At 43.2% G+C, this 18579-nt stretch overlaps 2 protein-coding genes across 2 annotated transcripts in view; one reads left to right on the forward strand and one right to left on the reverse strand.

Moving 5' to 3' along the window:
- The window catches only part of LOC310776358 (fibroblast growth factor 12-like), a gene marked incomplete at both ends in the record, with an annotated part of 210047 nt that overhangs the window by 131934 nt on the left and 59534 nt on the right, over positions 1-18579 (forward strand). The gene's annotated exons all lie outside the window — the stretch shown is intronic.
- LOC310777417 (F-box-like/WD repeat-containing protein TBL1XR1) lies at positions 10705-18175 on the reverse strand (the record flags this gene model as incomplete). Its single annotated transcript, XM_083637747.1, has 11 exons — positions 10705-10800; positions 11093-11194; positions 11306-11471; positions 16349-16476; positions 16577-16651; positions 16783-16904; positions 17055-17115; positions 17231-17328; positions 17467-17530; positions 17647-17788; positions 18066-18175. The coding sequence occupies 11 exons, from the start codon at positions 18173-18175 to the stop codon at positions 10774-10776; spliced, it is 1095 nt and encodes a 364-aa protein (XP_083493873.1). The 3' UTR covers positions 10705-10773.

The raw sequence follows: 18579 nt of genomic DNA on the forward strand, positions 1-18579 counted from the left end.
TTTTTTTTTACATTCAACAATACAGTTTACTCGGTGTGAGTGTGCAGACAGACAGACAGACAGACAGACAGACAGACAGACAGACAGACACACCGACAGACAGACAGACAGACACACACACACACACACACACACACACACACACACGATCCCCCTTTTAGATTTCTAACCCAACATAGGATAAGCAATAACCACGCCCTGTGGCGCTGGGATTGGCCAGGAGCAACACTGGAGGGCACGCAGCCCAGCGATTTCATGAACCAACTGAAGAGCTCTTGAGAAGGACAGCGGGCTGCTGTGAGTGCCTTCTGCCCGCTGCTGCCTAGCTGTTCCTGTGTTTATTTTTGATTTGTTCTGGTACACCCGTCCTCGTCCATGTCTCCCTGTCATATCAACTCTGCTATTTGATCGTTCCCGTTTTCCCCTCGGCTATTCAACACGTCCTCACCGCCCTCGCAAACTGATCGATCATTTCCTCATTCCTCCGATGATCAAACACATCTCTTGATTACTTTCTCCCGTTTTCTCCTGGCTGGCACAGAGGAAGGCGACTCCAGCTCGTGCAGCGCGCCGAGGGCGTTTCAATGGCGTTTCTCCTGTCTGCACAAGGAAGCGTTACCCGTTCTCTGCTTTTCCTCTTGCTCAATTTCAAAACAACAGCTGCGGTATGTGTTTGATCGCGTGCTGTCGGCTACCCTTTGAAGGCAGGGACCTGTGTCTGTGTCACAGGCTGGGCAAGTGTTTGCTGCAGGCGCTGCACCAATAAAAACAAAAACACGTCAAACACGTCCTTGGCGGGGAAGGCCATTGCTGATATTCAGTCAATTCAGTCTTTGGCGGTGAATGAGTTAATAGGGCGTGTTTCATCCGGCCCCGGCGGCTAGAGGTCTTTTCCCCAGCGATAAGCCAGACTCCCGAGGCTAACGTTACAGAGCCTGCTGATGACTCACAGTAGCAAGCGGACCACTTCCGGGTAGGAATTTTTTTTGTAAAATAAACAACAGGTATAAACTATCTTTGCAGCACATCGGTGTCTTGCTCTATATTGGAACTATGATAAATGGCATTGCCGCTACCAAATAAAATTCTAATAATAAATGTAGGCGTGTCTGCTGCCGGCCGTTCTCGCCGGGCTCTGACAGACAGTTTCTGACAGTGAAATTCCCAGACGTTTGGTGGCGCAGCTCACCAAACGTCTGGGAGCCGAGACTAGGCTGGGACAGTGTGAGCAGACAGTGAAGCTGTGGTCTCGTGCTGACCTCTCCTGGTGTAAACAGGAACTGCAGTCTCCAGGCTGCAGGCTCTCACTCTCACCCATAGACTGTAAAAACAGATGATGTAGTGACTGTGATGTCATAGACTGTAAAAACAAATGATGTAGTGACTGTGATGTCATAGACTGTAAAAACAGATGATGTAGTGATTGTGACGTCATAGACTGTAAAAACAGATGATGTAGTGACTGTGATGTCATAGACTGTAAAAACAGATGATGTAGTGATTGTGACATCATAGACTGTAAAAACAGATGATGTAGTGACTGTGATGTCATAGACTATAGAAACAGATGATGTAGTGACTGTGACGTCACTTATTGGTTTGTTTGTCCACTCTCGTTTTGAAGCCTCGAGTTTGGCCTTTTGGCCGCTGCCATCTTGTTTGTAGTTTTTTGTGCCAGACGTGGTGTGATGAGTGGAGCCATATTTGGATGGTTTCCCAGAGCTGCAGCGTCACCTGCTATATAGCTCAACAGTGACTCACGCGGCACCTCGGTTCCCTGTTTCAGTATGTTGACTCACCACGGGTCTTCCAATGGTGAAACAATGGCATATGTTCCTGTAGAAGCCACACATTTGTATGATCTCATCCTTGTTTATTTATTAAACAATATATATGCAATGTCATGGAGAAGTAGTACTACACTACCCGGCAAACGGGATTTGGACGGTCTTAAGCACTAGGATTATTCACAGGTGTGGCCAGGCAATGCCTGGGCGTTACATCAATCAAAACCAATCACATTCCCGTCTTGCGATCGCTGTTTGCGCGAGGCATGCGATATGCTGTAATTCTCTCCATGCGTAATAGAGTGGACTCACTTGTGCCGAGGACAGAGAGAGATGGAGAGAGACAGATGTTGACAGATCGTCTGTGGTGCCAACGACCCTCCAGGTTATGGGATAGGTGAAGGTGAATAGTCTATATATGTCCATTGTCCAACAAGTTTTCTCAATTAATCTCCCTCTTTGCGATGTGATAAAAGTTTCTCAGTGAGGTATAGTTGATTGCCTCACTGAATTATCTGCTAATACCCAATTTTAGCAGCAGAATTTGATGTCCTTTTTGATTTGATTGCATGGCACATCCGTGCGTAATGACATATCCAAAAGGAATTTTACTCTGCACTGCACTGCGCGGCACGGAGATTATGGTGCAGCCGGGTATTTAGCGCGTAAGACAGTGATACTCAACTGGCGGCCCGCCGGCCACATGCGGCCCGTGGGCGGTGGGCAAACCCCACCCCCCCCTGTGTGGCCCGCGATGGAATTGCAACAATTTTTTTTTTTTTTTTTTTTTTTACAGTGCACACAACATGCAAGATACCCACTGAATAAGTGTCCAAATGTTCATGTCATTCTGGTCAATACTCCACTTCTGTTATAGCATTTCAGCCTGGAATATGGAATATCTTTCAATAATCTATGATTTAGCTGCTAAATTGTCAAATACCGCCGTCTGCTCGCTGCAGGCCCTTATGTTTGTACTTAACCTAACTAACTATCTGGTGTGCAACATTGTCAGACTAAACTTCGGCTGACACCCCAAAAACCTACAATCCGCTACAGAAAAATGTATATTGATTGTTTATTAACTGGCCCCTGGCCTTCTATCATTTCACGAAAGTGGCCCCCGGGCAAAGCAAGTTGAGTATCCCTGCGTAAGAGGTGCTTTTAAAAGCTGTTAGCGCAAAGTAAGTGCGCGCTGCTGACGATAGGATAACGCCATCTATCCCAAATTTTTGCGCTGAAACGCCCGATTTGGCAAGTGGCACGCCGATGTCCAGTACAATTATAACAGCAATGCAAAGACAAAAAAGATGGAGGGCAGCGGCGTTCAAAGCAGTTGTCAAAAGGTTAAAAAAGGAAGGTGGTTTTTGGTCCAAACGGGTAACAGACGAAATCAAAAGAAAAAATAGACCAAGCATAAAAAGATTCCAGTAGAGGTCAGTATCTAGCAGATAGTATAAATACATAGGAAGAAAGACAGAAAACCATAATTAACAATAAGTAACAAGAATAATATACAATATGAGAAATACAAGGTCTTCCAAGACTAACATAAACATGGCAAAGAATAACTATAAGAAAGAGACCATGGGCCCTATTCTCCCACAGGCCTTCGGCGCAAAAACTGGCCTTACACGCAAAAAAACGTGCCTTGCGCCTGCCTCGGGAACATATCAACATGGCTTTAGGCTCCGAACTGCGCTTTAGGCGAAATGGGCGTGGCGCAGTCCCAGAATGGGCGAGAATGGAAGTTTCGGCCTTAAATACCGGCCTAATGATATCTTCCTACCTGGCGTTAATTTAGCGCTTTGCGCTTTTGAAAACCAGGCCTATTCAGTGCGCCGGTTGTGCGGAGCTCTCCTCTGCCATCTGACTCTCTGTCCCCTCTGTGTCACTCCCTCTCTCTTGCTCATCAGACAGGCACAATACGACTGCTGGAAAAAAAGTTCGCCGGTTCTCTCTCTCTCTCACTCCCTTGCACATCAGACAGCAGACAGCAGACAGGCACGCCACAGATGTGAAATCTCCCAGTATGCATTGAGGCGAATCCGTTTGAGAAGAAATAGCAACCAAATCAGCTTAAATAGGGTAAGTGGTAAATCGAAATAATATTTATCTTAACACAATTGCAATTGTGGAACATTTCAATATTGGACAAAATCAAATCGCGAAATCAAATCACAACCCTATGTGAAACATATATGTCATATTGGGGCTATATATATCCCTCGTCGATTTAACATGATTTAGATAAGTGACAGCGTAACGCGCTTCTACTGTCATGTCCTACTGTGATGTCCGCTCCAATAAATTGGCTCTAGTTCACATTTTAGTTTTACAATAAAAACACATTTATGCAATGACTTTACATAATGTAGGCTATATTTATGTGCATCATCCTACCTGCAGCAGGGGAGAGAAAACGATATCTTTCTGGACAAACTTTCACCAATCTAATTAATCTCATCATATAGGGATAGGCTATATTTTTCTAGCTGATGCATTTAGAACATTCTTTTCACTTTGATCTTGCTAGTGTAGCGTATTTACATGCTTGCAGTATTTAAACTGCAGTTTATTGGTTTGAGAAGCATAATAATATGGAATAATAGCCTATATATGGAGACAGATAGACAGGGATGAAAGGGAGGCGGGGAGGAGAGCGCTTGGCTTTGTCTGTTTTTACTGGACTAATCTGTGGAATTGGAGCTTAAAAGGCAAGCTTGTGACTCTTTACTGCACTTCACCAATGAGCTGATGGTGCATAATTTTATGCTTAAAAGGCGTGGTTATAATGCTTTAGGCTGCGTGTAGCGCCGATACCAAGATATTGAGTGCGCTGGTCCACACCCACTAATCTGCGCTGCGCCAGGCCTTAAACGCAGTTTCTACGCCGATTGCAACAATAGGGCCCAGAGAGAGCAGAGACACAGAGGTAGAGAGAGACAGGGGCAGAGACACAGAGAGAGAGAGAGAGCAGAGACACAGAGAGAGAGAGAGAGAGAGAGAGAGAGAGAGCAGAGACACAGATGAAGAGAGAGACAGGGGCAGAGACACAGAGAGAGAGAGAGGGGGGCAGAGACACAGAGGAAGAGAGAGACAGGGGCAGAGACACACACAGAGAGAGAGAGCAGAGACACAGAGAGAGAGAGAGAGCAGAGACACAGATGAAGAGAGAGACAGGGGCAGAGACACACAGAGAGAGAGCAGAGACACAGAGGAAGAGAGAGACAGGGGCAGAGACACAGAGAGAGATAGAGGGCAGAGACACAGAGGAAGAGAGAGACAGGGGCAGAGACACACACAGAGAGAGAGAGCAGAGAGAGAGAGAGAGAGAGCAGAGACACAGAGGAAGAGAGAGACAGGGGCAGAGACACAGAGAGAGAGAGAGCGCAGACTCTGAACCTAGCGATATGACATTTCTGCCGATATGACAGGTGGATATCATCCAAGCCCGTTTAAGTAGGATGAATCTTAGTTTTGTTTGAAAGAAAATGTTACATATTAAAAAATATGGCATGTTTTACATACCCTAAGTTGAAGTAGTTTTCTTATTTTGCCCAGTGAATGTGTACAGTACAGATAATTTTTTTCTACCTGTAATTTTTCACCATGCTGCTAAAATGATATGCACAGAGCAATGGCAATGCTATTAAATAGGTCGATGAACCAGGTAAAAGATGATGCATGCAATATTGATATGGATTTATTGTATCGAAATGCAAATATTTATACTCTGAATCTAGTAATTTTATTTATTTTTTATTTGACCTTTATTTAACCAGGTAAAAACCGTTGAGAACAAATTCTCATTTACAATGGTGACCTGGCCAAGGGGCCGCAGCAAGGGTAAAAAACATTACAAACAGTACATCAGGTCAGCACAAGGCAACACATATAAAATACGTATAGTAAATAACGACAAGACAGAAGTAAAATCAGGAAGCAAACAACAACATTCAATCAACAAAGATGCAGAAGGAGGGGGGTTGCAGGGAATGAATGATGGGACTATAGGGGGAGAGAGGGAGGGAGAGTCCTAACGGCAGGTGCAGCGGTCGACTACGAGCTGTTTCAGGGTGTGTTTGAACATGTTGAGAGATATGAGAGCTGTGAGTTTCAGTGTGTTTTGAAGTGTGTTCCAGTCATTTGCTGCGGTAAAGCGGAAGGAGTTACGGCCAAAGACAGTACGGGCTTTTGGGATGGAGAGCATGATGAAGTTGGTGGATCTTAGACGGTAATTGCTGTTGGAAATATGCAGGAGGGATGAGAGGTAATGTGGACACATTACCACATTACCACATAATAATGAGTGAGAGCAAAATATTGAATGTATTTTGGGATGATTTTCATAGTATCTTTCTACTATAGCTGTGATAATGTTCCTGTGCATTTGTCATAACATTTCACTGTTTTGTTTCAGTGTTCAGGGTCACATAACAAATCCTAAGAAATAAACTTTAACTTTTTAAGCCATTTATGTTTTTTTTATTCATGTTTATGTTTATGTTTATTAAAGGGATAGTTCAGTTTGTTTGAAGTTGGGTCCTATGAGGTACTCTCATACACTCAGTGCACTGGGTAAAGCACTCTGGATGCATCGCGCACCGAGATAGGAGAACTGCACTCCAGCTGCAACAGGCACAGAGAGCTGTCTGCTGAGTGTGAAGGGGGCCATGAGCAAAAACGTAAAAAAACAACAGAAAAAATACATTAAATGCTTCCATACTGCTCACCTGGCATAATCTAAGTCTCCCCAAGCCCTGAGATGCCAAGTTGACTTGAAAAGATGTCATGTACACCCTGTTTTTAGCTGAAATCTGTGCTGAAATTACCCAGTGCACTGACTGTATGAGAGTACCTCATAGGACCCAACTTCAAACAAACAGAACTATCCCTTTAAGGATCCCCATTAGTCCACACCAAGGTGTAGGACTACTCTTCCTGGGGTCCAACACATAATATAAAAAGACAACATAAAGACATTGGAACAGTTACAATTGATCTATCAAACAACAGCTTGAACAAACAACTTCAGTTTACAACAAAAATATGCTCCAACTACAAAATACAACACAAACAAAAATAACTAACTAATTAACGAAAACACTGAAATTAATGTCCTTATTCAAAGTTGCATTTTTTAACTTCTTCTTGAAATTATATTTGTTACTAATCATAGTAATATTGCCAGGCAAACAATTCCAATATTTAACAGCCCTATACATCACAGTTCTTTTTAGTGCATTGGTTCTAGGTAGAGGTAAAATGAATTTAGTGCTTGAGGCGTGTCTGGTTGAGTAGTTGTGTCTGGTGTCTATGGTTTTTAGCTCTTTCCTTATACAATGTGGTTTACCAGTTTTAACAATGTTGAATAAAAAAATTCATGAATGTAGTCCTGAATCTGTTTCTCACAGAGTCAAATGCAAATTTAGATAATATCCTCCGCCTATTTTGGTAGTGAAAATGTATTAAATTACACATTTTTCAACTAAAAAAAGAAAGAAGCAATTGCATTGTCAGGATATTCCAAAAATACATTTTTGACTTAATGTATGGATGAACTAATACATAATAAAAACATGGATATCTCGACGGGTAAGCAGAGCCTGTCGAGAGTTTATGTGTCGAGAAAGAGATGGACTCTTCTAGTAATCTTCCCCTATTTTGTCTTAATAATAATAATAATAATGCATTTATTTTATATAACGCTTTTCAAGACTCAAAGACGCTTAACAGTAAAACAAGAAACAAGCAACAGGCAGCAGATACAGGCAACAGGCAACAGATACAGGGGACAGGTACAGATAACAGTGACGGTTCAGGGCAAGGTTGTATGGAGAAGCAGAGGAGAGGAAGAGAACAGGAGGGAGGGGCAGGTGGGGGGGGGGGCGGAGGTTGATGGTCTAGGTTGCTAGGTTCAGAGTCTAGTACAATTGAAATCCACATTTCCAGCGAGCTACGAGACTATGAGGCCGTAGATGCTGATGGAGAATCCTTGGAGAACTCTGTGAGACACTAGCTGGGGTCACCAACTATACCTGCCTCCCTCCCCCATGTTGTCTGTGATCATATTTCTCCGTTACATCTTTCTTTGAGACCTTTGCTCTTATGTAGCTGCTCCTGAATCATGAAAACACCTACACTAGGCCATTTTGTATTCTGTAGCCTGCCTTCCAGTTTCCTATAGAGATTTCCCAGCAAATCAGATGGTTTTGAGTTTTCATTAGTTGACTTGACAGAATAGGTCTGCTTCTTGATTCCACACATTTTATTTCTTCTAGCACCAGCAAGCCCTTTAATCTGTCTGCAAAACGGTGTGATGTTACATTATTGACCCATCAACTGTACAGTAATTGAATGGTCCCCCTGGTAATCCACTGTCTCATGTAGCAGTCCTGACATGTTCTTATTGATGAAGAAAATGCATTCAGTATGATGCAAGCCCCAGGCTTTTTAAGTGTGTTTTGGACTTTACAAAGTTACAGCTTGTATTGTATTTTTGTACTTTGTATTTTGTATTTTTACCTCTTTATCTATTTTATACATTATTAAATATCAAGAATGTTTCGTAAAGTTTTGTTGGTGACAGCATTCTTTGAGTGATTGCAGAAGACTTGTGCCATTCCCAACCCATCTTTGGTCCTTCCCACATTAGATATACTGTATAACAGAAAATTAAGGATAGGCCTACCGCGGGCTATACAGTATGTTTTTATATTATATATTTTTTATTTCATTAACAGAGCATGTGAATTTGGGCATAAGGGAAATTAATAATCCATCCACATATAAAATCATTTCAGCAAAATACCCAAAAGCAGATTGCCAACAGGGGGGCGGCTTTAGCTCAGGAGGTAGAGCGGGTCGGCCAATGACGCAAGGGTTGGCGGTTCGATCCCCGTTCCCTCCCAGCTGCTGTCGTTGTGTCCTTGGGCAAGACACTTAACCCTCCTTGCTCCCGATGGTGTGTAGGCACCCTGCGTGGCACCCTGCGTGGCAGCCTGCCGCCATCGGTGTATGAATGGGTGAATGTAGACTACCTACTGATTGTAAAGCGCTTTGGATAAAAGCGCTATATAAATGCAGGCCATTTACCAACAGTTGCCTTACTTATCAATTTGCATGCATAACACATTTGCTGAGAAAAATGTGATGAGCAAAAACAGAAGAAATCATTCCACAAGCTATTAATGCTATTTAGGTTGTGAAAAATGCTACCTTATCTCTAAAGGGGAGACTTGTGGTACCCATTGGACCAATTTTCATTCAGATAAATTCAGCTTAGAGGTCAAGGAACCCCTTTGAAATAGTTTTCCCTTGGCCAAATTTTACCTGCGTTTGGAGCGTTATTTATCCCCCTTCCTGACAAGCTAGCATTATGGATGCCTTAGGTCTTCTTATTTCTTCTGATAACAGGATCTCCACTGTAGCTTTAAAAATGACCCTGCTACAGACATTTGATTACCCGCAAAAATCTGGAGTGTTGGCAGAGCACTTGCGGCCCACCTGCAGTGCCTCCACGGCCCACAGCTTGGGGATCACTGCAACCACCTCGGTTACTTATTTGATCTAAGGCTTAGATTCTAAACAAATGAAACAAGACACAGACTGCTTGTTTTCCTATATCAAAATGATTTATTCGAGACATTGAGTGACTTCATCGTTTTGTCTGGAAACAGATGAGCGCACCCTAGAGTGTAGGGTGCAAGAGAGAGAGAGTAGCTGTCACAGCACTTATTCCACACTGGGCTCCTTAGCATGCCAAGATGGCCACCAGCCACAGCTCAATTCTCAGTCTTGACACAGACAATAATGGCTCTCAACAAAGAAACAAGTCAGACAACAGTGAGCCATCCATCAACGTCCAATTCTGACGTAAATAAAAAAGAAGAAGAAAAATCCTGGCCCTTCACTTTCAGCAAAATCCAAACATTTGCTGAACCCACCATCAGGAAAAGTAGCCTGGGTACAGGAAAAGTGCACTCTGGTGCAGGCACCACTGCACTCTACTGGGAAGGATTTTATGATGCAACCAATCAACCCCCAGAACTCTCAAACTGAACGCAATGAAAGCAGAAAGCCTTATTTAGGGGGCTACAGTTTATCATGGCAACAATTGTGTTTTTGCTACCTAGCATCAGAATGTCTTGCCCCCAAGGAAGTGCACTTCACATTGCTCCAACAGTTTGACTGAAAGGGAAAGGGACCAGCAAAACAAAACAAAACAAGGCATACAGTATCAAAGTGGTGGCAAAAAAAACGAGAAAAAAAATGTTTTTTTTTTTTTTCAAAATCCGTGGTGGGCCAAAACAAACAGAGCCTGCAGGCCCCAAATTGGGCACCACTGCATTAAAGTGTACTGTATATAAACATATATACACAGTATATAAGACTGTATTCATCTATTTTACATATCTTTACATTCATTAAATTTACATCCAAAAAGGGAGAATATTCTCTTTATAAACCACACTTTTCACATGATGTAGACATTTCCAAATCCCCAGAGTGAATCAAAGGTCATTTTAAGAGGTTTGTTCTTGGCAGTTTTTCTTTCGTCGACAGAATGCCAGTGCTTCACTAAGCATGTCACTTTCATCATGTCTCTAATCTGTTAATTTGCTCGGAGCAACTCTAAAAACCTGCTTTCAGAATGTGTTGCCCAACACAGCCAAACACTGGTGTGGTCTCATTCGCACCTTTTTCTCTATATACAAACTCGTCTGCAGGTTTCCATCCTTCCGCCATATAAACAGCTGGACCAGTGGCCTGGAGCGATCATAGCACTTCCTCTTTAGAAACCTCTTAAAAATGTGGATGCACCCAGTGAGTTGGATTGAGTCCAGTCTTAAACAAGAAACAGTAACATACAGCACAATAACAATAACACAGTAGAAAGAGAGAGAGCCTCACATCACTGACTGATGTGAGAAGGGGGCAATTTGCTGCACATTCCAGAATTCATCTTCAAAGTCTCAACCAGCTATTTCCGGAGATCAAGAACGCATACCTGGAGGGTAAAGATGACAGCATTAATGATTTTGAATCATCATTTTCTTTTGCTCTTCTCCAAGTGCTAGTCATGGGACTTTTCAATCTTTTTTATTTGATCAAACAGAAGCGGGAAGTAAAAGAGCTGCACATTGAAGAAAACATTACAAATCTGAAAAGTAATCAAAATGTCAGGGACAACGATGGAAATAAGTCCTGGACTTTTTCGTTTTATCCCTGACACTGCAGCATTTTGTCTTACTTATGTATTGCATACTGTCTAATCAAAATCAAATCAAATCATGGCTTACCGAGCCGTCTGATGCGCTCACACCAACTTTGTCCCCTGTGCTGTTCCAGCAAACCTCAAAAATACCTCCGGTTCCCCTGTAGCTGTGCACCAACGCCCCAGTCTGAAAGCACAGAGCAAACCGATAAATGACCGACTCCACCGAGAGACTGCAGTCATCATGCATCTTCTGTTCTGCTGGCTGCGACAGCTTGAGTCCTAGTCGGACACTTACCACGGTGTTCCAGATGTAGACGCACTTGTCGAAGGAGCCGCTGGCCAGGAGCTTGCCATCGGGGCTGAAGGCTACGCTGTAGACGGGCTCCTGGTGCCTGGTCAGCGTGTGGATGCACACGCCCCGATCCACATCCCACAGGCGCACCGTCGAGTCGAAAGCGGCGCTGCCGGTGTCAGAGAGACAGGGTGTGGGGGAGAGACGGGTGTGGGAGAGAGACGGGTGTGGGGGAGAGACATGGTGTGGGAGAGACATGTTGTGGGAGAGACAGGGTGTGTGGGAGAGACGGGTGTGTGGGAGAGACAGGGAGTGGGGGAGAGACGGGTGTGGGAGAGAGACGGGTGTGGGGGAGAGACATGGTGTGGGAGAGACAGGGTGTGGGGGAGAGACGGGTGTGGGAGAGAGACGGGTGTGGGGGAGAGACATGGTGTGGGAGAGACGGGTGTGTGGGAGAGACAGGGTGTGGGAGAGACGGGTGTGGGAGAGGAGAGACAGGGTGTGGGAGAGGAGAGACAGGGTGTGGGAGAGACAGCCAGTTTAAACTCATGTTTAAACGGTTTTCTACAGCATTGCACACATTGTATAACAGTAGCATCAGAGATTTTTAATCCATTTATTTTTTACTTAAAGGATCATCCATTTAGGTCATTCTTAAAATATCCTTGTCAGATTAATTACTATACTGACATATTGCAGAGGTTTTCAAAGTGGGAGGCAGACCTGACCAGGGGGGCTAAATGTGTGTGACTCCCAGAGTCACAAACTAGGAAGTGAGCGAAACTATGCAAGTACTCTCTAATGCCACATTAAATTAATTTCCTTATTTCATTAATTTCCTTATTTCCTCTCCTCGGTCCTTTTGACGTGTAACTTGGCCGTCTACTGGGAAGGATTTTATGATGCAACCAATCAACCCCCAGAACTCTCAAACTGAACTCAATGAAAGCAGAAAGCACATATTTAGGGGGCTACAGTTTATCATGGCAACAATCGTGTTTTTGCTAGCTAGCATCAGAATGTCTTGCCCCCAAGGAATTTCACATCGGTATATTAATCCCACCATGTTACGCGTGGCAACACGTGGAAACACGCCGGGTGAAGAGGCTGCGAAAAGCGCCGTCGTAAAGTCGTACTTTGACAGCATACAAATTGAATCAGATGTGTGAACTTTTCAAAGTGAGACACTGTGAACACGTGTCACCCTGAAACGGAGACACTGCTGAAAGTGATAATTAAAAAAGTGATCATGTGATAATCAAGTGATAATGAAGAAAAAACTGACTTCCGTTAACACATCTGCATCACCAAGATATGAATAGGCAAGCCTAATCTGCTACGAGTGTCCTTGGCAACAATTGAAAGTGAGCTCAAAGAGATTTTATGGAAGGAGCTAAATTGAAGTCAATGAAAAATGCATGGCCCACATTCACGGTGGCATTTACTTAAGATTACCATGTTCCTTACAAGCTGTGCGGACGATGGCATATATGCATGTGCGTTGGGATGTCAGCGAGTCCTGTAAATGCCTGTGGCGTTTGAACTAGAACATTAATACATGCATGCTGCACGTCTGGGTCAGCGCGTCAAGCTGTGGGCCACTGACATGTTCTGTGTACATGAGTTTGATTCTTTGTTCTCTGATAAGCACTGTATAGTGGAAGTGCTCCTGGAGGGAAATCCTGGAATTGACTGCCACCGGGCAGACAGTCCAGTGATGGACCAATTAGCACCTACAGTACTGAATAGTGAAAATCAGACATACATTGGTAAATGGGATAAAGATAAAGTAGATGAGTTTATTGGAAACATTAATTTAGGCAAAGTGGATAATATGATGGGTGACTTAGATAAAATGACAGTGGATGAAATAACAAAAGAGATTGGCAGTATTATGATTGATAGCGCAAAGGCCACATTCCCCCCCAAAAAAGGAAAAGCAGGAAAAAACTTGATGTCCAGGAAAAAGGCAGTGTGGTTTAACAAGGAATGTAGACAAAAAAGGCAAGAATATTTAAAAGCTAAGAAAATGCTCAAAACACACAGAAATGTGATATGTGCTGAAAACGTAAAGATGACAAGCAGAGAGTACAAGAAAGAATTATATAAAGCTCAGAGGGCATATAGGAAGAAATTTAGTGGGGAATTGATGAATATGAAATCCAAAAATCCAAAGCTTTACTGGAAGATGCTGAATGGTTGTGGTAAAGATAAAACCTGTCCAATTTTGCCTCAAGATCTTTATGAACACTTTAAAGGGTTGTCTGACTGGGACGCTCCAATGGATGAGTTGCCCCATGTTGATAGTAGTAATGAATATCTTGACAGTAGTGGTTTAAATGTTAGCTTTACCGAGGAAGAAATTAAGGCGGTTGTTCAAAAGCTAAAATCGGGGAAAGCTGCAGTTCTGAATGAGTATATTAAAAGTACGGTACACATTTTTATGCCATCATATGTTTTCCTGTTTAACAAGATTTTGGAATCTGGTGTCATCCCTGAAGACTGGGTAACCGGTTTAATTGTGCCAATCTATAAGAGGAAAGGTGACACGAGTGATTGTAACAATTATAGAGGCATCACACTTTTGAGTTGCCTGGGGAAACTTTTCACAAATGTATTGAACGCAAGGCTATGTACGTTCTGTGAGGATAATGCTATTCTGAGAGAAACTCAGGCTGGGTTTAGAAAGAGCTATTCCACCGTAGATCACATCTTTCTATTGAAACACATCGTCGATCTTTTTTGTTTTAAAAAGAAAAGCTTGTTTTGTTCCTTTATTGATTATAGTAAAGCGTTTGATACAGTCTGGAGGGATGCACTCTGGTATAAACTGTTAAAAACGGGTATCAATGGTAAATTCTTGGATGTGGTAATGAATATGTACAAAAACATCAAATCATGTGTTTTTGTAAATGGTGTTAAATCAGAATTTTTTGTAAGCCTAGCAGGAGTTAGACAGGGTGAAAACCTTTCTCCATTACTGTTTGCATTATTTATTAATGACTTAGAGGATTATCTACTACAGAACGGCTGTCAGCCTATCAACCTTGATGATACAGCGATAGACAGTTATATGCAGCTTATGGTACTGATGTACGCGGATGACACAATTATTATGTCCACAACAAAAGAAGGGTTACAGAAAGCAATAGACCATATGTGTGAATTTTGTCATAAATGGAAATTAAAGGTTAACAGTGATAAAACTAAAGTCACAGTTTTTGGTTCTCGAAAAATTAGCAGTGACAAATTTAAGTTTAATTGTGATGGGGAGAACCTAGAAATCGTTAACTGTTTCAAGTATCTTGGTGTCATTATGAACTATAATGGATCATTTAAGATCGCCATCGAGGAGCTGCATAAGCAAGCCTCTCGTGCTATGTTTGCCCTTTTTTCTAAATGCAGAAAATATGATTTACCAGTAGATATCACACTGGACCTTTTTGACAAGTTGGTTTTACCAGTTATGTTGTACTCATGTGAAGCTTGGGGGTTTGAAAAAATTGATATATTGGAAAAGCTACACCTCAGATTTCTCAAGTACATTTTGAAAGTTAAAATGACAACGTGTAACAATATGGTCTATGGGGAGTTGGGGAGATACCCACTCTGTGTCACTGTCAAGAAAAGAATGATTAGTTATTGGGCAAGGTTGATTGACGGCAAGGAGAACAAACTTAGCCGTATTATGTACAACTGCCTGCGTGATCTGCACAACTCTGGCGTCTATGCCTCGCCGTGGGTCGTGCGGGTCAAACAGATTTTGGATGACTGTGGCTTGTCTTACCTCTGGCTTACACAGCAGTGCAATAACATTGACTGGTTGAAGTTAACTGTTGAGCAAAGTCTTAAGGATCAGTTTATGCAGAAATGGCAAAGTGAGCTCAAAAGTATGACATCATGTGACTTGTACGTAGAATTCAAAAAAGAACTTAAACTTGAAAATTATCTGCTGTATGTAAACCAGAGGCATAGACATGCAATTTGTAACTTTAGGGTTAACAACACTAGAATCCCCAAGGTTGTTGGCAGATATAAAGGACTGCATAGAAGTATGAGGATCTGTAATCTCTGTAGTGACAACTGTGTGGGAGACGAGTATCATGTTTTGTTTGAATGTAAGAATGTAATTATTTTGAATTTCAGACAGTTATATTTACCCAGATATTATTTAACACGTCCATCTATGTTTAAACTGATTCTGCTACTACAATCAGACAGACAAAAAGTCATGTGTAAATTAGGTGCCTTTTTGAAGAATGTCCTGCCTTTGTTCAAATGACATGCTCTAGCCATGCCGTGTGCCATTGTATATTGTTTTTGTATGTTTTGTTTGTGCTCCATACCATGTGATCATGGTCAATGAGTCACATTAAATAAATAAATGAAAAAAAAATAAAAAATAAAAACAATTACTAGCCGTGGGACTTTGCCTGGGACACGGTTTCCTTTTGAACGCCCGGCCCTGACAGGCATCTCCTTCACAGGCACACAAATGAGAGAGACACACACACACACACACACACACACACACACACACACACACACACACACACACACACACACACACACACACACACACACACACACACACACACACACACACACACACACACACACACACACACACACACACACACACACACAGTCTGCTCTGAGCACACAAACCTGAACATTGGGGAGAATTGAACAAACTTGGGTGGTACCCCATGGCAGTGCTTCTCAAAGAGGGGCCCCGAGGACCCCCAGGGCTCCTTGAAGGGGTTCCAGGGGGTCCCCAGAAAATAGGTAGATAATTTATTTTCACTATAATCCCATCCATGAGTAACACAATGACAGAATGTATGACTATTTTGATCATGGGTTTCATACACTATCTGTAATAAAACGTCTAAAAGCAAAAATCTTATCAGATAAAAAACTATGAAATGGGGGTTCGTGGTCTAATTTGTGTCAGTTTATGGGTCCTTGACGTGAAAAGGTTTGAGAATCACTGCCCTTCGGGACAGTGTATATAGGGGTCTGTGTGTGTGTGTGATTTCCCACCTGGCGAGCAGGATGTTGGAGTTGGGGCTGCCAGTGCCAGGGCCTGTGGGGCTCCACGTGATGGTGTAGATCTCTTGATTGTGACCTTGGAGGTCGTGGACACACGAGTCCTGCTCCATACTCCAAATCTGTGCAGGAAGGCAACAGCAGGAACACGTACGAATGAAATACACCCGTCACCACTGGCCTTTGTGGTCGCTTTACCTCTCTGAAACTCAAGAGTCTCACCTTTAAGGTCCTGTCGTCTGAACAGGAGGCAAGAAGCTTACCCGAGGGATGCCACTTGATGGCATTGACTTCGTTCTGAAAAACGCAAAACAAAAACACACCATCAGAGTCAAATAACAGACTTGTTACATAAGTTCTGTCGTTTGCTTGACCGCCTACGAGGTGGGGACAGTGTGAGGTGTCAGAAGAGGAACAGGTTGGTTTACCGTGTGGCCCTGGAAGGTCTTGAGAGGCCGGTCGCTGCCGAGGCAACATACATGGATGCTCATGTCTATGCTGCAGGAGGCAAAGGTGCTGTTGTTCTGCCAGTCCACACCCATCACCGGAGCTGTGGACCATCCAGACACACACAGGCCCACATTCATTACAGGTCACGATGCTTACCAGCACACCATACACCTCTTAAGTGAGTAGAAAACAGTGTGTGTGTGTGTGTGTGTGTGTGTGTGTGTGTGTGTGTGATGCACATGGTCTTTACCTGAGTGAAAGGGGAACTGCTGCTTGGCCTCTCCTGTGTGCACATCCCAAATGATTGTCGTCTGGAAATTGGAATCGTACATTATTAAGAATCGTGATACTGAAAGAATTCAAGGATAGAAAGCAGCCATCAACGGCAGGGACACAAATCCAAGCTGAAGGTAATTGATGAAATACCTTATCAACACCAGCGCTGAGAATATAGTTCCCCTCCTTGTTCCACTTCAGTGCAAATATTGGCCCTTTGTGCTGCCCCAAGGTGCGTTCCAGATTTCCTAATGGATAAGAACCATATCCATTTCTTTTAGAAAGGATCCTTCAACAAATTATTATTGTTGTTATTCACAATAACAATGGCATTAAACGCTGCTGACTCAGGTAGCGATACTACGCCACAATAAAGGAAGACATACCATCCTTTGTCCATATCCTGGCAAATCCATCGTACGACCCTGTTGCTAGGAGAGTCCCGTCGCTCTTTTGGACAAAAAGAGAATGGAAGTGTGTTATTGAACCTTCCTGAACCGCACCGTCTGTTTGCCACGCGGTAAGAGAAGAAGAGGGTAGATGTAGACGGCTGATTAGGAACCTACATTCCAGTCTAGTGAGGTGACGTCTTTGTTGCTCGGGACGTCCTGGCCGCCCTCTCGGATATAGTGGCGCAGCACCAGCTGGGTGGAGTAGGAGTGGCTGTTCTCGTTGTGGTTCCAGATCCTGGCTGTGGAGTCCCCAGAGCTGCAGGCAGAACCAACACATCAGGGGAGCGCAATACATCATCAGGAGTACGAGCTGTCAAGGGTCGGTTCTTATTAAACCGATAAATCAATAATAACAAAACGGCATGTTTTGACATGAAACCAATGCGGACATAAAGTATCGCGTAATTCAACCGGCGTGCGTAAATTTCAAGCAGAGCCTCCAAGCTTGAGCTAATTCAATTCGTGCACATGTCAATGTAGTGAGTTCACACAGGGGTGGAATGATGATGATGAGTTAGGATGCAGAGACTCACCCTGAGGCCAGCAGGTCGCTCACAGGGTTCCAGGCACAGATGAACACTTCGGACTCGTGGCCTCGGAGCACCGTGGCTTTACTGGCGGGGATCTCCACGTCCACATCCATGGGCTCGTGGTTATCTGATAAGGCGTGAACACACACACACACACACACACACACACACACACACACACACACACACGCAGACACACATTACCCATTTGTCAGAAGGGTAATAAAAAATTACATTAACTTTTTTTCTCAATCTAACAAATGTATCACAATTGCTCGAGTGACATCAGTGATGGCATCACAATTGCTTGACTGACTGATGACATCACAAATACAACCTAATTGCCATAGGTAATTAAGGCAATTAGGCTATTGGGCAGATCCAACGTTTTGATGCACTGTGGGCTCAATTTTTGACCGATCGAAAATCTGTTTTGATACTTTTGTGTAGGACAAATACAATAAGTGGCCCTGCCGCTTCGCTGGCCCGGCCACTAATAATAATACAGGCAAGCGAG

The sequence above is a fragment of the Poromitra crassiceps genome (genome assembly GCF_964638095.1).
Source record: "Poromitra crassiceps genome assembly, chromosome: 5".
Classification (NCBI taxonomy): Eukaryota; Metazoa; Chordata; class Actinopteri; order Beryciformes; family Melamphaidae; genus Poromitra; species Poromitra crassiceps.